The sequence below is a fragment of the Lacerta agilis genome, chromosome 13, assembly GCF_009819535.1.
Source record: "Lacerta agilis isolate rLacAgi1 chromosome 13, rLacAgi1.pri, whole genome shotgun sequence".
In the NCBI taxonomy this organism is placed as follows: domain Eukaryota; kingdom Metazoa; phylum Chordata; class Lepidosauria; order Squamata; family Lacertidae; genus Lacerta; species Lacerta agilis.
In genome coordinates, this window is record NC_046324.1 from 28590218 (window position 1) to 28611590 (window position 21373).

Genomic DNA, 21373 nt, shown 5'->3' on the forward strand with positions numbered 1-21373 from the left:
TGTACTGCCAAGCTTGGTGTGTGTTTACAGCCATATCAATATTATAATAATGGATAGAATAATGTTTCTGTAAAGCAGATACTGTTAGGCCAAGGAATACTTGACCAGCTGTGTGGATATGCATATGGACTGAGGGGCCATGGATGTGCAGAATTTGCACAGCATGTTGAGATTGTGCATTGGGAGGTATTCTGGCCTGATGGCTGGTGGACAGGCAGCCCAGGGAGGGGGCAGTTTAAGCTCCCGGGTTTTGCATCCGTGTCTTCTTCTTGGAAATATGGTGCCTTCCATGGGCTTTGCTGTTGCTGACTTGCAGTTTGTCTTGTTCTCCCCTCCTCCTCTGCCCGAAAGGATCAACTTGCAGCGGACATGTATAACTTCATTTCCAAAGAAGGCGACTACGCCCGCTACTTTGTCTCTGTGAGTACCTCTCTCTCCTCTGAGAGCTCTTCCTTTCTGCAGACATACATTTCACATGCTTAATCCGACTGCCTGTGTGTTGTTGTTGTTGTTGTTGTTGCTGTTGTTCTTGTTGTGTTCATCCAATGCTAACTTTTTGTTTTTAAAATGTGGGTTCTATTCTCAGTTATTAGAAGCCCAAGCAGATTACCATAGAAAAGCATTAGCAGTCTTAGAAAAGGTGCTCCCTGAAATCCAGGCCCATCAAGGTAAAGTAAACCTGTGCTCTGCCTCCTGCTTTTGCCTGTGCCACCTTTGCACTCTCCTCCTCTGACTTTTTCTTTTTTATTCTCCGCCTTTGGCATGCCATCTTTCTGGATTAAGGACACGGGGCCTTTCTTAATGACACCATCTTCCCAAATTGCCCCCCCCCCATCCTCTCTGAAGCTGCATTTCTGACATTCTTCCAAGCCTCTATTAATACACTAACAAACCACGATGGATTTGGTCTGAAACTCCTCAGGGGGGCAGCGCCATGCCATGAGCCTGCCAGATCCACCCCTTGGCTTGCCCACCCAGAGCCACCACCTCTCCTGGCCACCTGTTGCTTTTTTGATTGCCATATTTAGGAATCCATGAAACTGCCTGATACTACCTAGGCTAGTATTATCTCTTGAGTAGCAGCAGCTCTTCAGTGTCTCAGGCAGAGAGAGGAGGTGTTTCCCAGCCTTGAGATGATAAAGATTTGAACCTGAGACTTTCTGTATTCAAAGCTACCAAGCTGTGGCCCTCCCTTCGGGGTTGGGCTTTCAAGAGGCCATTCAGAAACTTGGAAGCAAGTGAGGTGCCTTTGGGGAGTGAGTAGCAGGGCAAGGGCAGCCTTCTCCATCCTTTCAGATGTATCCTAGTAGGATTGTACAGTGCTGGGAATTTTGGGGGTTGCGGTCCAAAAATTTAGAGGGAGCCAGGTTGCCTAAGCCTGGCCTAGAGTGACAGGGAGGGACAGGTGAGTAACAGGCATTGCAGGGTGCTTGAAAAGACTCTACAGGCCACCTGTCAATGAATCCTAAGTCAGAGGAACAAAGGAGTTGCCTTGCAAGAGCAGACAATGGATTATATCCAACTTACTGTAGGTAGACCCATTGAAATTAACAGACCGAAGTCAGTCGTGCCCATTAAGTTTAAAGGGTCTAGTTTGAGTATGGCTTCCTTTGGAGACGGCCCCAAAGCTACTTTTTGATTTCTTTCCAGTAGCCAGGTGCTTCCAGAGGAAGCCCACAAGGAGGGCAATGAGGTAGTGGCCTCGGTGCCTACAATTCAGAAGTAGAATGCCTGAGTACATGGAGGTTCAATATGGCGATAATTTCCCACTCCCTCCATTTCTATAGTACAGGGGCAAATGACAGTCCTCGCATAGCCATCACAGTACTATCCAGGTACAAGAGAGGTTATCAGTAAGATATCAGCAGAAACAATTCCAAAGTTTGAAGAAGTGTAAAAATATTTAGGAGAAAATCATCCTTAAGACAGTGGGAGATTGGGGGCGGTGCTCAGTGTTAAATGAAAGCTGATGAACCACTTGTGGGAGGAAGAATGAAACGAAGTATCTTGGAGTAGGGCTGTGAACCAGCTGGCTGGCTTGCTGGAATGGTGAACAGGAGCCCACTCCACACTGCAACACTTAGTTGTCCTGCTGTTTAAAAAGCCTTGTCATTTTTCTAGCTGCCAATCATTCAGAGCCATGTGTAAAGAGTTCTGCAAACTAAAACCAGCACTCTCAAAATCATAGGGTCTTCTACTATGGCTAAATGACCCTTGATAGATGTGGCCTCCCCCAAATTGATCTAAATCTTATTTATTGGCTACCACTGTCTTTTGTGACAGTAAATTCTGTACGCTCATTATGGGAGGCTAGTAAGGAACCATGGTTGTTCCAGGTTTTGAAGGTGCTTGTAGGCACCATGCCCCACCCCCTGCCCCACCATGCCCCACCCCCTGCTCCACGGTATGGCAAGCACCCCAGCCATGCAGCAGTGAAGAGTAGAGAGCTGCCCAGGGCACCTGCATGTCCTGTGCCTCAGATAACTCGGTGCAGCAGTCCTGGCTGCCATGTCTACTCATCATAATGCATATGTGTGCATGTGCAGCCTGACACCAAAGTGCAGAATAATCTAGGCTGGGGATACTAATAGCTCCTCACATCTTCAGAGCAAAGTGTAGACTTATAGCAAGAGAGAGAGGGAGAAGTAGAGGCTCAGTGGGCCTGATTGGGCCTGTGGTCTTTAAGTGGCTCTTTGCAAACCCATCGACCATCTGATCCACGGAATTGCACTAGAGTCTTCCTGGTCTCTCTGAAGAAGTATGGTGGGAATTTACATTTGAGCAGGAGAGAAATACATCAGCCATTTTGTTTTGGCCGGCCCTTGCAGTCCTATCCAAATGCTGCTGCATGTCATTTGGCGATGAGCCGGAAGACAGCCTGTGCTCTGCTCTTCTCCATGTTTATGCACTTCATCTTCTGCCCAGGAAAGGGGGTTGGGAAGTGCCCAGTTGGGTACTGGTGGTTTTGTGCACCCTGGTGCCTTGTGCCATGGCAATGTGGCAGAAGCATCAAGCGCCTTGGAGTGACCTCAGACATCTCATTGCTAGCACTTCCTGCATAACTAACAATCTGTTGATGCTCTTAACTCCTCCATCTTTTCAACTAGAAGAGCAAATAATAGTTAAAAAGTGTTTTCCTTGGCAGGTTGGGGAGAAAAGAAGCTGGCTCGTGCAAAATGATTTGCAAGAGCCATTAAAAAAAATACCCAACTATTTCCTCCGTATTGCAGTGTTGACAAAGGTAAATTTGGATCGCTATAATGATAGCAGCCTCTGCTGTCTTGGAGAGCAAATTGAACAGCCTTCCAAACATTTAATCTGTCAACATTGTAGTTTCATGTTTGCCTAAGGGGGCAGGTGCTGCACCTTTATATCCTGTGAGCAAATCCTGTCTAAAGTGAGCCAGGTGACGTCATGCTGTGTCTTCCTCTTGGAGCCAGTTCACATCCCTGTTTAAGTGTGTACTGATCTGCTCTTGACACAGGCTGATGCAGCCAGCTGAGTGTTCAAATCTTGCTGGCCTTTGGAACAGGGCAGGTAAGCAGCTGGGAAAAATATGGCTGACTTGAGCCTTTCTGCACCAGGTCAACCTGCTTCTGTGCCTGTGGCAAGCTATTCTGCTCTAGCTTCACTCTATAGAAAGACCTCAAACTGTGGACACCATATAGAAAAACCCAAATAGGGTGGGTGAGGAGAATACGTGTGCAGAGGCACAATGGAAAACTTGCTCCCTGTGAGAGGAGAAAATACTTTCATCTGCAGTGGGTTTTCTTAAATAACTGCTTCAGTCGCAATGTTTAAGAGAGCTTTTGTTTTGTCAGAACAATAGCGGCTGCTGGGGAACCCATAAAGGTGTGGAGTCCATAGGACTAAAAGTTACACAGGCTTGTATAGAGGCATTCCCTTGCCTTTGCATTACACATGTGCCAAAATTAAGTCACGTTCTCAAAGGAAAAGCAGGCCTGAATTAGCAGAAAGAATTCTGTGTCTACTTTCTTTCAATTTGGCTCAAGGCTGCATTTTTTCCTGCAAAACTTTCTTGACATATTATTAGTACAGCCTAAGTAAGCAGATTCTCCTGACAATGTCCTTTCCCACTTTTTTTTTACACCTGTTCACATGTAAGCTACCTATCAATGTACACATTAGTACGTTCATCCACTACACACCCCACCAATGCGGTGATCATGCAACCTACCACTTCATAGGTACAGCTTGTGACCCAAGCAGTGTGGCCTATGGTAATTGGATTCTGGGACACAGAAGGGAATTTCTTCTCAAAGACCCACAGAAAGCCTAGTTTCATAGCAAGCAATCAGTTGCAAACCCCCACAGACTGGTGGGTGGTGGTTTCATTTTGCTAACAGCTTGCAGTTCTGAGCTTGCACTGAGCATCTCGAAGCATGAATGGCACTCGCCAAGGAGGCCATGTGAATTTGGTCTTCAGGAAAAGTCTGGCTTTTTTTGCACAGGAGTCAGTAGCCAAGTCTTTGGCCGATATGATTGCTTGAATTGTGAGCCCTGGCATCTAGAACTGCATCAGCCGGTTGTACAGAGATGGGCAATATTCGGGAGCATTGGCTGTCGGGAGGGTTCTTTTCTTTTCTTTTTTTACAATGACTTTGCACAGGCTTGGCATCCTTCCTACTCTCCCAGAGGAAAATTTAAAGGGCTTTGCAAAGTGAACGGTTCATATCATTGCTCATGCTACTCCAGATTCCCTCCTTTTACTACTTTGCAGTTGTGTTGCTGACTGTTAATCGTGCCTCTCTTGCTAGACAAGTGGACTGAGAAGCCAGCTTTTGGGACTCCCCTGGAAGAGCATCTCAAGCGCAGCGGCCGTGAAATTGCCCTCCCGATTGAGGCATGTGTGATGATGTTGCTGGAAACTGGCATGAAGGAGGAGGTAGGGTACCCATCGTCTCACTGTTGCTCAGTGCCCTCCAGGTGCTTTGAACTACAACTCACAGCATGTTGGAAGTTGCAGTCCAAAGCCTTCTGGAGGGCACCAGGCTGGGCAAGTGGCAGCTTCAGCTGCTCTCTACCTTTTCCAAGCTAAATATACCCCTCAACTGTTCTTCATAAGGCTTGGTTTCCAGACCTTTGATCATCTTGGTCGTCCTCCTCTGCACACGTTTCAGCTTGTCAGCATCCTTCTTAAATTGTGGCGGCCAGAACTGGACACAGTATTCCAAGTGTGGTTTGACTAAGGCAGAATAGAGTGGTACTGTTTCATCCCTTGATCTGAACACTATACTTCTGTTGATACTGCCTATAATAGCAATAGTTTTTATTGCTGCTGAATCACACAGTTGACTCATGTGAAGCTTGTGGTCCACTAAGGCCCCCTAGATCCTTTTCACAGGTACTACTGGCAATCCTGGTGTCTTCCATCTTATATTTGTGCATCTGATTTTTCCTACCTAAGGGTAGAACCTGACATTTGTCCGTGTAGAAATTCATTTTGTTGGTTTGGACCCAGCTCTTTGTTCTGGCAAAGCAAAGTGATGCGTATTTAATTGAACTGAATGTTGCCACCTTTGAGACTGAGTGAGCTGCTTGGTGTAAGGTGCAGCCTTAGCAGGTGCTGAAGGACATTTTGTCATGGTGCAGAAACTGGCCCCGTTAAGAGGATTTCTCTTTTCCATCATGACACAGGGCTTGTTCCGGATCGCGGCTGGAGCTTCCAAGCTAAAGAAGCTGAAAGCCGCTCTGGACTGCTCCACCTCGCAGCTGGACGAGTTCTACTCTGACCCTCATGCTGTGGCAGGTAGGTCATTCCCAAGAGAGCGGAATTGTATGTTCCAGGGGCATGGTTCAGGTTTCATCACAAATTCAAGTATTTCTTCGGGGAGTGGGGCACATAGGTCTTCATGGCAAAATCAGCAAGGCCGGCACTCAGGTGTGAGAGGTCCAATGCAGGCATGAATACTATATCATAATAAGAACCCTTCTGAATCAGGCCCATCTGGTCCAGCACCCTGTTTTCACAGCAACCAACAAAATGCCTCAGTGGGAAACCCACAAGCACAAGAGCCCTCTCCCCTCTTGTGGCTTCTGGCAACTAGGATTCAGAAGCATTGCTGCTTCCAACTATGGAAGCAGAGCACAGCCATTGTGTTGATTAGCCATTGATAGCCTTCTCCCAATCCTCTTTTAAAGCCATCCAAGTTGGTGACTTATCACTGCCTTCTGTGGAAGAGAGATGCACTGCCATCAACCATTTCCTGCTGTAGTGTTGCTGTAAGTCAGGGTTGGGAAAATTGAAGCCCTCCAGAGGGCATTGGACTGCAGCTCCCATCAGTCAGCATGGCCAGTAATCAAGGATGATGGGAGCTGTATTCCAAACAACACCTGGAAGGCCACAGATATTCCCCATCTCAAGCTATCGGCAACCGAGACCAGCACAGGATGCTCTTGTGTTGGGTGCCCTGGCCAAGGCCTACTTCTGCAGTTCTGGAAACATAAATAAGAAAATCTTCAAAGGCAGAAAGCTGTGAAATATGTCTCATTTGAAGAGGGAATGCAGCTCTCTTGGTAACATTGGAAGCGTAACTTGAAAGTCCTGCCCCTCAAGGGATCTTTGTTTCAAAATTGTAGTTGAATTGATTTTCCCTGCTCCTGTGTTTGTGTCCTACCTCTGCTGCTTTTCATATTGCATCTGGTATTTTTATTGTATTAGTTTGTCTTATTGATTGTAATGCTGCCTTGAGAGGTTTGTTGGTTTAAAAACAAAACAAACAAAAACACTCTAAATAAAAGGTCAGTGTGAACCATTTTGGGCCATTCAGACACTGATTTCAGTTAGCAGAGGAGAATGCCAACCTCCCTAGCAATAACTCTAGTTCTGGGGCAGCTGCCTTGGATTACTCTGCTTTATTTACGCTTATAAATGTATATCCCACCCTTCCACAGAGCCCACAGCTTTGTCTGTGTACCTGCAGCTTCATGAATTTAACATTTCATCCAGTCAGTCACCTCAATGCAGATAGAGATAAGGTTTGTTTAATCAGCTTGCCATGTCGTGCAAATGCAACACTATCAATTGGCAGTGGCAATTGTGTCCTTAGTCACAGTGAACTCTGCAGGAACAAACTCCTCTTCTCCCATGCCCATCCTCCTCATCTTTGACCTGGCACTAAACTGAATGCACTCAAATAAATGCAGGGAAGGTCTTGGCTTGGTTGAGGGTAGCATCTCCTTGACTTTCCAGCGGGCTTCAAAGACATTCAAACTATATTTTATATTTATTATATCTGTTATTTTTATATTCTGTTTTTCAGGCAAGCTTGGCCCCCAAAGCAGGTTACAATTAAAATTCGTCACAGGATGAAATGTAAGGAAGTGTGTGTGTAGATAGATAGTTAGGAAGAGAAAGGGTGATGTTTGCAGCTCACTGCACCCATTTTGTGCTCCTCTGGCTAGTTTCTTCCATTGTTGCATTTTAACCCAAGCCAGTAGCTGAACCTACAGCCCTGGATGCTTGGGGGTGCAGAGGAGCAGGTGGCCGAATCCCCCTTGCGTTCTCTACCCAGTATGCCTGTCAAATGTTGCATGAAGGCAGATTGGAAGTCAGGCTTGAGCTGGCCGCACCCTCTTTCCCCAGGCCACACCCCTCCAAAACTTGCTGGGATTTCAGAGGCAAGATCCCCAACATGCCCCTGAGTTGGAGACTGGACAGTGCTAGTAGAGATGGTTGCCTAAGGCAGCCTAAATAGTTGAACCTTGTTGTGGCGCTCTTCAGAATGTCAGCTGGCCGGTTTGGTTCAGCCAAGGCATGGTGCGCATCGGAAGTGCAGATGGAGGGGCCAGGGGGGTGCACTGGCAGCAGGGAGCGTCCCAGGGGATGCGCCAGCAGCAGGAAGCATCCCATGGGGGTGCACTGGTGGCGGTGCACATCCCTCGGGGGGGGGGCAACACCCGTGGCAATGTCACACACACACCCCTCAAGGATGGCACCCAGGGTGGGCCGCCCCCACCTTTCTCCGCTACTGGGAGGGGCAACCAGCCTTGGTGCTCTGTGGGGCTCCCTTGGGGATGAAGCAGGCTTCATGTTCTTTGAGAACTCCCCAGGTATTTCTGCAAACCCAACCCCTTTACCTGCACCATCTGAGCCAGTCTTTTGTTTCTAGATGAAGACATTTGTGTGCTTTCTTCATTTTTAAAAAACACAGTTGGCCAGCTTCCCTCCTTCAGATCTGGTTGCTGGCAGAAGGGAAGCCTTATGACAGTGTCTTGCAGCACCACCTAGTGTGTGGCCTGGGTAGTGAACACTGCTGCGCCATTGAAAAATAATCATCTTTCTCCTTCCCTTGAACATGAAAATAATCGTTAATTAGGAATGGGCTTTTCTCCAGCTCCTAAAATTTGGGTTGTTATGCAGAGGGGAGGACAGAGCAGCCTCAACATTGAAAATGTGGTTTGTTAAGGACATTGAAGAAATGGCAAAGGTTGAAGAGTAAATTCAGTTATGGTATGGAGGCGGGGGGAACATTTTTATTATGATTGGGTATTTATTAGGTTGGTGAGGAACATATATGGATTACATATTAACTACTATAACTTAGACTAATTTGAAATGGCGTTAACGATTCAATTTTATGGTTAGTGATTGCATTTATAATTGTGTACTATATTGCACTTTATTATATTTATATTAGCATACTAGTGGTCTTGATGCTATTGTTGAGTATTTTAAATTGTGTTAACTTAGAATTCATCTGAAGAAGGAAGTTTGAAGGTATTGGCTAGCAAGGATGCCCAGGTTTTTGAATAGGGAGTTGAATGTCAAAATAGTTGGCATCTGTCTGCCTCGGGAGACAATGGAAGTATGCCTTCGAGAGTGAAGTAAAACCATTGGAGAGTTAACAGCGCCTGCTGTGGCTGTAGAGGCTGATATGAAAGAGACATGTTTTGTTGCAGCTGGGGCAGATGAAAGTTGTCCAGTTGTGTTGATGCAGGCGTACCATGGTGTTTCTTCTCTCTGTGCTCCGCCCAGTGGCCATCCCTCCTCTCGTCACTGCTTATGCATGCACGACCTGACTGATTGTCTCCAGGAAGGGTTAATGTTGCCAGCCTTCATGTCATGTCCGCATACATCTTTGTAATGTAGAGTTGGTCCGCCAACGGGCCTGGTACCTGAAGCCAGAGTAGATTATGAACAAGTAAACAAAGATTATCATTCCCTTTTGATATATGGTGTACATTTCAATTAATTTACAGCTGTCCCTGATTGCACAAGTGCATACAGTAAAAAAAAGATGATGATGATGATGATGATGATTATTATTATTATTATTATTATTATTTCTACCCCATCCATCTGGCTGGGTTTCCCCAGCCACTCTGGACAGCTTCCAACACATGTAAAAACTGCTTTTCTTAAAACGTCACTTCCTCCAGATCTTCAGCCACCACTGGAGTTTTCAGAACAGTTTTCCCCCAGGGATGTTTCCAGCAGAATCTGTGCTTGCTTGGTGCTGCTATAGGAAAAGGTCCCCATTGTGCCTTGACTTGGTTGGGTGTGCCACCTTCAACAATAGTTCTGACGCAGGCTGGGGTGGGAGGTCAAGTCTTCCCAGACGCACTGTTCTGCCACTTCATGCCTGCCTTGTTGTTGCTCCAGGTGCCCTGAAGTCTTACCTGAGGGAGCTGCCAGAGCCGTTAATGACCTACGCCCTGTACGAAGAGTGGGCGCAAGTTGCAAAGTAAGGAGAGCATGAAATGGGCTTTTTCTGGTTTGGGTGGGAAGCCGAGGAGGAGAAATGGGCTTCCTGAGCCCCGTAAAGCCTTCTGAAGCATGCATCTTCTCTCAACGCTCCCTTTGTGCTGCTTTTGCTCTTAAAAGCTCCTTTCAGATTATGGCCTTCTCTCTGAAGCCTGCTTTGAGCCATTCCTCCATTTGTTTCTCGCCATTTCCTTTTGCTTTGACTGAAACCTCACATTTTTGCAGAGCCCTTGACTCAAGAGAACTTATTTCCTTCCCCAGCATACAAGACCAGGACAAGAAACTTCAGGACCTGTGGAGGATTTGTCAGAAACTGCCAAAGCACAACCTGGCCAATTTCAGGTAGGAAGCATGGAGGTGTGGTGTGTGCTTGGTCCTGTACCATGTGTCACACCGTTTCCCACCAGGCAAAAGAGTGGTTGTCTTAAGAGTATTCCAGTCTCCCATTCCCCAAGATCTACCTTTTCTACCTTTTTGTGATTAAGCTGAAGAAAACCGACGCGACAGCTAGAAAGAAGAATGTGGTTATTGGTTTGTTTTAACCCTGACAACTGCTTTGCTGGACCTTCATTATCTATGCTTCCTTTTGCAAGGCGTACTGCTTTTGAGTTTTTAATAAGGAAAAGGGTGTTATAAAGTATTAACCGATTCCTATAATCACAAGGGTGAAACGGCTGCCAGGCCGTATATTTTAGGAGCCGTTAAGGACAGCAGAGTGGGATGCAGGCAGATTTGATGCACACAAGAGCATAGAAGGAAAGCTTAGAAGCTGCCTTATATCAAGTTAGACCCTTGGTCCACCTGTCTCAGTATTGTCAGCTCTCCAGAGTTTCAGGCAGGGATCTTGTCTTGGCCCTCTTTGGAGACGAACCTGTGACCTTCTGCATGCAAAATAGGTGCTTTAACTCTGAGATACAAACACAACCTAGCATGAGATTCTGTTGCTCGAGCCCAGTGAAATGAAGAGGTAAGAGCTAGGCAGTGGTTTCCAATGAATGATGTCCCGTGTTAGGCAGCAGAGTGGATTTCTGTTTGTGTTCTCAGCACTGAAATGCTGTGGGTGGGCACCGGAACTCGTTTGACACGGCTGTTTGTTGGGTGCTCCTGCCCAAGTAGTTGTCAGGATTCAGGGTGCTACAGGGGACTTTTAACCACCCCTTTCTTTCTCCCAGAAGAGAGAATGAGCTGAGAATTTATTAGAATCGGGGTGGGGGTGTCCCTGCAGCGTATTGAGCCTTGTTTCGCATCCAGCTCTTTTAAAACCTGAATCATTCCTGGCAGGTACTTAATCAAATTCCTTGCAAAGCTCGCTCAATACAGCGATGTTAACAAGATGACGCCCAGCAACATTGCCATCGTGCTGGGCCCAAACCTGCTGTGGGCCAAGAATGAAGGGTAAGTGATCAAGGGACTTAAAAAATTAAATAAAACCCTGGTGCAGCTTTATGTTTTTAAGCACAAAACCATAAGCAGGTTGGCCATTCCGCACACTTCCATTACTTTATGCATAGTTTACATGTTTTTTATCAGATAAAAGAAAGTCCTCCACACAATGTAAACTATGGAACTCTCTCACGCAGGTGGCAGTGAGGGCCACTGGCCTAGATGGCTTTAAAAATGGATTAGGCATATTCATGGAGGAGAGGGCTATTTATGGCTACTAGCCACTAGGGATATGTTCAGCCTGCAGCTTCTGAATACCAGCTCCTGGAAACTGCAGGACAGGAGAGTGCACTTGTCTTGGGTCCTTCTTGAGATACCCAAGCCGGCTACCATGAGAACAGAATGCTGGACTAGGTAGAGCCATTGACCTCATCCAGCAGGCTCTTATGTCCCTGCACTCACAGACCACAATTAGGTCACCTAGCCCAGCTGGGGGATCTATTTGGGTAGGGGGGATCCCAGCTCTTGAGCACCTGCAGGCAGTTGTGGATGCAAAGCAGAGTTGGGGGGGGGTCACTGCTAATGAATCCTGGCAGGTTAAATCCACACCAGTCTTTCTACTGATTTCTATTCCATTTATTTGATTATGTGTATTGGCGGGGGAAAGAGGTGGGTTGCTTCTTACAGCAAGAAAATGATGATAAGGGGCAGATTTTCTTGGAGGTAGCACAAAGGAGGTGGTCTTCTCTGGCAAGTTTGCTGCTCACTGTGGATTTGCTCCTGCGTCCCTCAACAGCTCCCTTGCAGAAATGGCAGCAGCAACATCCGTGCATGTGGTAGCAGTTGTGGAGCCGATTATCCAGCACGCCAGCTGGTTCTTTCCTGAAGGTAAATTTTCTCCATTTTCTGAGGTTAAGATTCTATTCTAAATAGTTGGTTGCTGAATGATGAGCTATTGTATACTTTTCAACTTTTCTTAATGAGACAAGAGGTGCAGAATAAATTCATCTCAATACTTGCATGTATGAGCTATAGGGTTTCTTTGAGGCTTACATAATATTTGTCTGCTTTGAACTAAAATTAAGTCCCGGGGAAAGATGGCAAAAGATGCATTTCTGAACTGCTTGGAAGATGGGCCAGGGCAGATAAAGAATAAACTTTCTTTTGTACTCCAGAGGTGGATTTCAACGTGTCAGGAGCCTTTGTGGCACTGCCTGCGGTGAATTCGAATCACCTGCACACAGGGAATGACTACGACTCGGGGACCTTGGAGCGGAAGAGGCCCATCAGCATGGCCGTGATGGATGGGGAGCAGCTGAGGAAGGAAGGGTAGGGCAGCCCCCCATCTCCCTCTGACTTTCGTACCCCCTTCTGGCTCCAGGGGCTTAACCTGTTCCTTCAACACTGTTGGGGAGAGGTCAGCTTAGGCCTCTGCCTGAAGTCGTTTCTGGGGTCATTCACCTGGTCTTTGTTTGTTTGTTTGTTTTTTTGACATATCATTTTTATCAGGTTTATAACAATACAATAATAAAGTCCATCACTTTATCTTTTCAAAATCTTAACATTTTGACTTTTTAGGGCCATGACTTCCTTCAAACCCTGCTTATGATATCACAACATTCATCACTAATATCTATATTTCACACATCAATCACTGCTTTCAAATGTCATACATAATTTTTTCACTAAAACGTCATACTACAATGATCTTCTTATTTATAAACTTACCAACGTATTCAATTGCATGCAATTGCCTTTCAAATAATGCGCAAATTTAGTCCAATCTTTGATGAACTTCTGGTCCCGCTGTTCTCGGATTCTTCCCGCATTCACCTGGTTTATCCACCTGAACCAGCCTGCCTCTCTTCCCCATACATTAGAAATTTCCCTTTCCCTTGCCTGAGGCAGAGTAGTAGCTGGGTAGGAAATAGAGGCAAATCAAGAGTTGCAGAATCATAGAATTGTAGAGTTGGAAGGGTCATCTAGTTCAACACCCTGCAATGCAGCAATCACAGCAAAAGAAGCCCCAAAGAGCCCATAACTTCTTGGTCCCTTTTGGCATTTCTCATCTCGCCCCTCCTTTTTTTGCCCTAGAACATGTTTATATTGTGTATAGCTAGCTGATCTCTGAAAACCAGTGGAAGTTGACAAAAATCTCTCACTTTTTTGCTCCTCACATAACCAGTTTGCACCTGGGAAAAGTACACAGTGCAAACTTCCATTTAAAGCAGTAGCAGCACAGATGCTAATTGTCTCTCAGTGGGTCTCCCCCCTTTTGAAGGGCATCCTGCCATTTTGATACCACCCCAAAAGTTGAACTGAGTCAAGGCGTTGTTCTCCTGAGACAGCTGGTCGTGTTAACAGGGCCCCTGGGAGCCCCATAGTGCAGTTGGGGACAAATGTGGTGCTGTTGCAAACAAGCCCTTAGTGGTTCCTTTCCCCCTCGTTGCTGCAGCCTGAGGAAGATCCAAAGGTAACATACTAGCATTTCCTTCTCCCTGTGTTCCATGCATGATGCAAACCATGGGAGGCTGGTGGGGGAAGCTGTCGCTGTTGCCTACCTTCTGAGTCATTGGAGCAACAGTAGATGGGATTTCTCTCCTCTCAGATTGCGCAGTGCCTACAGTAACATGGTATGAGGAAGGCTTCAAGTCTTCACGGCAGAGACTTCTGATTTGGTGGGGCAGCAGCATCCATTGCCCGGCGCTAGAACTCCCAGAACCCACTTTTGTCGCTTCTCCCCTCTGAACAACCCCATCCTAGCTTTCGTTTCATCCCATCAGTCTCATCCCCTTTCCCTACAGCTGTCTGGCAGGGGTGGGGAACCCATCTTTCAGCCCAAAGACCACATTCCCTTCTTTTTTGGGTGTGTGTAGAACACATGCCAGTGGTGGGTGGGGCCAGAAGAGGAAGTGGGCGGGGCAGTTAACAACAATTTCTCATTTTCTACAGTAGGCAAGTTTCTGCACACATTCTCACACACCCCTCCATCCAGATAAATGCACGTGGCATGGTTAGGATCTGGGAGACCAGGGTTCAGATCTCTACTCGGCCACAAAGCTCACTAGGTGCCTTTAGGCCAGTGACTGCCTCTCAGCCTAACCTACCTCACAGGGTTGTTACAAGGATTACATGAGGGGTGAACCATGTACACCACCTTAAGCTGCATATAAATGCAGTAAATAAATGAATTAGCAGAGTTCACAGACACATTCTAGCCAGGCAAAAACATGCAGGGAGGATGTGATGCAGGGCTAGTGAGGGGTGTGGCCTGGGCAGAGGTCTGTGGGCCAAGGAGAGAAACCTGCAGGGCTGCTTTTGGCCCTTGGCCTGAGGTTCCCCACCCCTGTCCTGGGAATCCGTTGCTGCCTTAAGTTGAACTGAAGCTAGGCAGGCTCTGCTTACCCATCTGCCTTCTCAATTCACGTTGGCACTAAATTCCAGCCTAACAGGCCTTCCCTCCTCTTGTGAATGGAAGAGCATCATAGTTAAAAATGCAGGGGTTTTGTTTTGCTTTGTTTTTTAAAAAGAGCTATGCTTTGGCTTACTGCAGTGTGGCTAGACTAGAGGTCATTCACCATCTATCCATTGCTACGTTATGGTAAAAGTCTCCCATTTTTCATGCTTTTTTAGTGCAAATTAATCAGGGTTGTGTGTTCTGTCCTTAAAAAAACAAAAATCATTTTAAAGCCAGGGCGGAAATTCTGTATGATTAGATTTTGCAGATGAAGCAGAATCGGCATATTTGGGCTTGTTTGGCATCCTCCTGCATTTGGTGGGCATGCGGAAAAAAATCTGCTAGGCACACCCTCCTTTCCATGGAGGATCATAGTCCCAGCCCCCCCCCCCCCCAGTGGGGCTTCATAATGCAGTTTGCCCACCTGTTCCAAAACCTTCGTTCCTAGCTCTGCTGGCTTCCTGTTTCATCGAGAAGCTGGATTCTGTGCCGTCCTTTCTCTGAATTGACCTGGTATTGCAGAACACACCCAGCCCTGCAGTTAATACTGAATAGAGGTACAGATGCAGCGTCCTTGGCTTAATCAAAGGTGGCGGCAGCTTGAGCACATCAGGCTTTTGAATCAAAACTGCAGCTAGCATCCTTTTGGTGAGAAGAGGCACTAGTATACATTCTTGGTACTTCTTCTTCTGGCATGAATAAATGCTCCTCTGTTCCTGTGACCCAAATAGTTACCCCGTGGACATGACCACATGACCACTTGCCTTGATGTTTGCTCATTGCTCATGTGCCCTTCCTACCTGTTTGATTGTGCCAAGGTGCGTTGCATGCCTCTTAACTCTAACAATGTCCTGCAGACAGGTTTTGAGAGCTTTTCCCTGCTGCTTCTTTGCATGCCGAGCGGCAGGGACTAGTCTCTTGTCCAGCCCTGGTAGCTGAACTGCCCTTGTTTGTTTTCTGGGTGTTTTTCTGTGTAGCTACTAGTCCGCATGGTGTGTTTTCCGTCTCTCTCTATCTCCTCTGTAGCTATGGTGTCAAGGTTATGGACTTCCAGGCGAACCCCAGGAGAAGTGGCACTATAAGTAGAAAGCACACAGCCCCAGCTTTCCAGCCACCACTTCCGCCCACTGAGGTTGGCCCGCTGGCACAGGCCACAGCGGAGCAGCACCCACAGGGCCCTGGGGCTGAGCCTGCCCCCTTGGGTGCTGCGTCCGCCCCCCTTCCCGGCCCAGCAGAGCAGTCCCAAAGCCAAGGCGCTGAGGACAGCAGGTAAGATGAAAGAGTTCAGACCGAAAGACTTTCGCAGAGACTTCCATCTGTTTCAGCGTACCCCAATCCTTTTTGGGCTATAACTCCCATCAGCCCCAGTGGATGCTGGGAGCAGTAGTTCAAAGCAACTGAAAAGGTCTCATGTTGGAGAAGGCTGATCAATTTAATCAAGGCAGTAGCAAAGTCCTTTTGAATTTGAAAAAAGCTCCTGGCAAGGGACCAATTCACATGTTCTTCCTTCTTGGTCAAGGTGTGCCCCGTAATTTGCCTCATTCCAAAGGATTTAACTGGCAAGGCTAGCCTGCACTTTGGCAGGACTCTCACGGGTTGATGTTTGCCTGGCTTGGCTCCTGCCTGGGAGCAGGGAAATCCCCCCTCCTTCGGCAGATCAGGGGTTGGAGAGTGCAGGTTGACTCCTGCTGCACACCCATATGGCCCCAGCTGTGGAAAGCAGCCACCCTCTCTCTCCTTCCCACCCAGCCTTGAGAGCCAAACAGCTTCCTTCCTGCCCCATAGCTAGAACCTCCACAGGTCTGGTCTTTTGTGTAGGTGCCCAAGTAGCCAGTGCCATGGGCCACCTCCTCAGCCTGAGTCATGAAGTCATAGAATGGTAGAGTTGGAAGGGACCCCAAGGGTCATCTAGCCCAACTCCCTCTCTTCCCCTTAGCCCTTTCTTCTCCCACTTGACGTGGGTGGTCAACTGGAGCTCAACATGAGCTACACACTGTTTCAAGAGGAGTTTGTTCTAATGCTCCCTGTTGCTTGTCCATGTGTGTTCCTGGATGTGCAAATAGTCCTGGAGTGAAGCATAAAATCCCTGGAATAACATCACCCTGCCCTTGTCAGTGCTTAACAGCAGTGTGTCCCTTACCCACACAACCCTGCCATGCATGTCTGTGTTGGAAAGTACACGTGTGGGGTTTTTTTTTGGGGGGGGGGGGTAGGTTAAGACCAGCAACTCAGAAGTCAGTTTAACTTTCTTACCTACCCGATAGTGTAGCCCAGGCATAGGCAAACTTGGCCCTCCAAATGTTTTGGGACTACAATTCCCATCATCCTGAGCTAACAGGACCAGTGGTCAGGGATGATGGGAGTTGTAGTCCCAAAACATCTGGAGGGCCAAGTTTGCCTATGCCTGGTGTAGCCTTTCCCCAACCTGGTGCCCTAGGACTGGTGGAAATTGTAGTCCAGTGCAAGCAGAGGACACAATCAGACTTGGAGAAGGCTGCCACACTTATAGTCCTAACCCCAACCAGCCCTCTTAAGCAGGTGCACAGTATTTTATGCACCAAGGCAGGTCTCAGCCTGCTACTTGGATCTCTTCACCACACTTGGGTAGTGGGATCTTTAGAGAGAATCAACTAAGGCCACCCAATAACAGAACATAGGAAGTGCCTGCTGGATCCCATAGCCCATCGAGTCCAGCATCCTATTCTCACAGTGGCCAGCCAGATGCCATAGTGGGAAACGCTCTGGCAGCACCAAGCTCAAGAGTGCTGCCCCGCTCCCATGTCTTCCAGAAACATGCTGCCTCTGACCCTGAAGGAGCAGCCTTTGATCAGAGTCTTTTCTCCCTTCCCAGCAGTTCAAAACCAAAGGACCCCACAACTCCTCCTCCCACGAGGAACGGGGGGCACGGAAGCGCTGCTCAGGCCTACCCACAGCCCAGCGCTGGCACCAGCCAGCTCTCCGTGGGGCAGTCGCAAGTCTCTGCGGGGCCAAGTCCACATGCCGTCAGGCGAGGTTAGTCCTTCAGAAGTCTAATGAACATGCCTGCTTTCCAGGAATAGGTTGACAGCCGTCTCAACATACTAAGCTTAAAGTTGGGACTCCTGCGGGCTCTTCCTTGGGCATCTGTTTCTTGTTCATGACAGTAGCATCACTTGTGGGTGGGAAGGGGCAGGATAGAGGGAGTTATTCCAACACTGACTCTCTTGTTTTGGGCCAGGGGTGCATTAAGAGGCAATGGCATGTGCCCAGTGCTGTTTTTTCTAGAAAAATAGGTGTCGGTACTCACCATGAAGTTGTTACAGTAAGTGTCACACCTTTTAACAACAAAAATAACAACATCAAAAAGAGGTGTCGGTACTGCATACCCTTGAGTGCTACCCCCTGAGAGAGAAAAGCACAGAGTGTGTCTGACACGGCAGTGGCTGGCTACTATTGTCATTTTGCACCACCCACCAAACACGGAAGATGATGCTCTGTTAGCCTTATTTATTTGCTTGTTTTCTGTGCTTGAGTGTTTTAGCTTTAGTTAGCATTTCTTTTGCACTAGGAGAGGATGGAGGGCGAGGAATGGTGGGCAGGGTCACGAAGAGGTTGACTGAAGAGGGAGAGGGGAGGTGATGGAGGAGGATTAAATTTATTACCTGCCCTTCACCAGCAGGTCCCAGGGCAAGTTACAACCATTTACAATTCAGTATTAAAAAACAGTTAAAACATACTACATTCAGGGCCCTGAAGAAGCACATCTCCTCCAAAAAGGCCAGGGTAAAGTGATTGCTGAAAGCTGTATAGTGAGGAAGCCAGGCTCCCCTCTGGAGGGAGTCCCACAACTTAGGGGCCACCACAGAGAAGGCTGTCTCCCAGGCCATGAGCTTCTGATGAAGGTGCAACTACCAAGAGGTCTCTTCTGCTGATGTTAGCACCTGGGAAGGCCTGTAGGGAAGGAGGCAGTCTTTCAGATACTTGAAGCCTAAGTAGTTTGCGGCTTTTTACACTAATGTAAGCACTTTGAGTTGGGAACTGACAGCAAATGCAACTACTTTTGAAGAGGGGTTATGTGACTTTTGTAGGCAACCCCAGAGAGTAATCAGACTTCTGAATTTTGGACCAGTTGGAAGTTTTCAAGTTGTCTTCCAAGGGCAGCTCCGTCTAGAGTGCATTGCAGTAGTCCAGTCTGGATGGTTAATGGCAGGGAAGGGGGCCATCATGCAACTTCCTCCTACTTTACATTTTGATTGGTCAAATGCAACTTCCAAACAGTTCCTCTTGAGTTCTAGGAGGCTTCAGGTTCTGCCAGGTGTTTCCAGGGGCTTGATACCTCTCAGGGCAGAAAAGAAGAGAGGAGCTTTTAAATGTTAAAGACAAGAAGCTCCATGTTGATGTGAGGTGGTGAAGAGATTGCTTCTGAGAGGCATTTTAACCCCTGACTTTTCTTTCTGGCCTTCCTTGCAGCCGTGAAGAAGCCTGCCCCAGCCCCTCCAAAGCCAGCCAACCCACCTCCCGGGCAGCCAGGGAACCAAAGTGCCCCCTCCGCCCCTCAACCGCCCTCCGTTTCCCCAAAGCCCCCCACTAGAAGCCCTTCTCCCCCCAGCCAGGGAGCCCCCCAGCCCAGCCCTGTCCCATCCCAGGGCTCTGCCCCCCGACGGTACTCCAGCAGCCTCTCCCCCATCCAGGCCCCCAGCCACCCGCCACCCCAGCCACCCATGCAAACAGCGGCCACTCCTCCTCTCCAGCCAAAAGCCAACACTCCCAGCTCTTCCCCGCCTGGGTCTGAGCCCAGCCTTGATCAGCCCTCGCCCACTCCTCCCCACACGCCCACGCCCCCTGACACCCCACCTCTGGAGAAGCACAACCCTGCAGTCGCCTCCCCGGCTCCTCAGCCCCTCGCCCAGGATGCTCAGTCGCCACCTCCTCAGATGGGCACGTTGCCCAGGCCGAGGCCCGTGCCCAAGCCGAGGAACCGGCCCACCGTCCCCCCTCCACCGCATCCTCCTGCTCCTCACCTGGCCGGAGACGGTCCTCTTCCTGGTCCCCCTTCAACGGCATCCCGCATCGTGACCGGTAAGGACTGCTTCTCTGTCAGCTCTATCTCTGTGAACCTTGTGATTAAAAAATATGTGCCTGGAGGTGGTTGGTTGGATGTGGCTGGAGGAGGGGGAGAGAAACGCTCTCGTCTCCACCACTGGGACAGAAATGGAAAGAAGGCAGGGAGAAGGAGTTTCCCCATAAGTAGAAAAATGGCTCCAAACCAGCAGTAGACGTGGTTTCATCTGGGTGGGGATAATTGCAGTCAATCAATCAAAGAGGCCCACGTGGAGTGAAAAAGAAGACAGACAAAACTCATTTGGGGCTTGTATCAGCTAATCCTGAAATGCCTTTAAATCAGAGCAGTTTTACGGCTACAGCTACCAAACATTCCTTGGAATCACAAGTTTTTATGTGCAAGTTTCTAGAGAGAGAGAGATGCTTGAGATGTGAAGAGAAAAATGCTTAATGGTTGGATAGACAGAAGTAAATATAGGTGTTTTTGTTTTTGCACTGTCGACCATATTTCAGACTTCTGCATAAATCAGATTTCAAACTCAAGAAGGATTGTAGTCACATTTGTGTGTGCATGTGCGTGTAGTTTTAGCATACCGTTCTTCCCCTCCTCCATGCCTCCCCATCAGGACAGCTGCACCACCCAAAATGATTCCATTTCACCCCACCAACATTGACAAGCAACATGCCTCTAATTGATCTAGCTTATTGGAATGTTTGGGAAGCTCTGTGACATTTTGTAGCCGTATAGCCAGTGATGGGCTCACAAATAGGCAAAGGCAGGTTTTTTTGCTTTTATTTATCAAAATATTTCTGTGTCACGATGTCATAAAATACCAGAGTGGTTTACAATGTTAAAGCAGAGAACATCGTTTCAAAAAATGAAAAATACCTGTAATCTTTGAGGTGGCTGGCAACTCAAAAATAAGAATGCATCAGCTGCAAAAGCCCGTCAGCATGAAAAGGTCTTCAAGAGATACTGGAAAGTCAAAAGGGAGGGTGCCTGCTGTATCTCTGCCAGAAGAGTGTGACTGCCGACATGAAACGCCCAACTTCTTCTTGAGACCAGTTGGGCCACTGTGACATGGAGTCGCTCATCCCAGCATGTCAAACTGCTTGACACCTAACGAAGCATTTCCTCTGCAAAATAATGTGTTACCCACTTGGGAAGCCCAGGCTGCATCACATCAGTGCCCACAAAGCTGACCAACGTCCCTGCCAACTTTTAATCTGGGTTGGGTGCTTCTTAATTATGCTTATTCTCAATACAGCATTGTGACGATAAAAACAAAGGCTCCCCTTTTCCCTTTTGTCGCAGGCTGAAATAGCGCATGCCCCATCCTTTTTTATTTTTATTTTAGCAGACCCTCTAACATGTTGACCACTTTTCTGTGCTGGAGCTTAAAGGGCGCTGGGAATAATCAGAAGCTCTATTTTTTAGCTGCGCAAATAACCCATTGAATCCCCTCTAGGTTTGTAACGCCAACTTGCCAGTAATAATAATTCTAATTGAGAATTTTATTAAACAATCTAGATGTTTGACCTGCATTGTTCAGTAGGAACTGAGATTGGAAATGGTAAGGAGGCCTTTCGATTGGCCAGAATTGTTATGAATGCATAATCATGGACGCAGCTTCGTCCCTTTACTAACGGGTCACTGTTAACACAGCTTGCTTGCACTGAGGACTAACCCTGCATGTCAAAGAAGTGATGCTATCCTTGTGGTCCTTTGTTTTGCCCCCCCCCCTCCTTTTTAACACATTCACCGG

General features: G+C 47.7%; 1 protein-coding gene across 5 annotated transcripts in view; it reads left to right on the top strand.

The window, feature by feature from the left end:
• The window catches only part of ARHGAP17 (Rho GTPase activating protein 17), a 56878-nt gene that overhangs the window by 32571 nt on the left and 2934 nt on the right, over window positions 1-21373 (top strand). The window contains exons 8-20 of one of the 5 annotated variants that reach the window (XM_033167110.1): window positions 352-420; window positions 587-668; window positions 4779-4906; window positions 5659-5770; window positions 9626-9707; window positions 9989-10069; window positions 11009-11122; window positions 11907-11998; window positions 12286-12439; window positions 15594-15836; window positions 17419-17579; window positions 19017-19625; window positions 21139-21181. In XM_033167110.1, the coding sequence (XP_033023001.1) occupies window positions 352-420; window positions 587-668; window positions 4779-4906; window positions 5659-5770; window positions 9626-9707; window positions 9989-10069; window positions 11009-11122; window positions 11907-11998; window positions 12286-12439; window positions 15594-15836; window positions 17419-17579; window positions 19017-19625; window positions 21139-21146 (1935 nt within the window). In that variant the 3' untranslated portion in view covers window positions 21147-21181. The remainder of the gene's footprint in view (window positions 1-351; window positions 421-586; window positions 669-4778; window positions 4907-5658; window positions 5771-9625; window positions 9708-9988; window positions 10070-11008; window positions 11123-11906; window positions 11999-12285; window positions 12440-15593; window positions 15837-17418; window positions 17580-19016; window positions 19626-21138; window positions 21182-21373) is intronic. The other 4 variants (XM_033167109.1, XM_033167108.1, XM_033167111.1 and 1 more) reach the window with 4 other exon arrangements.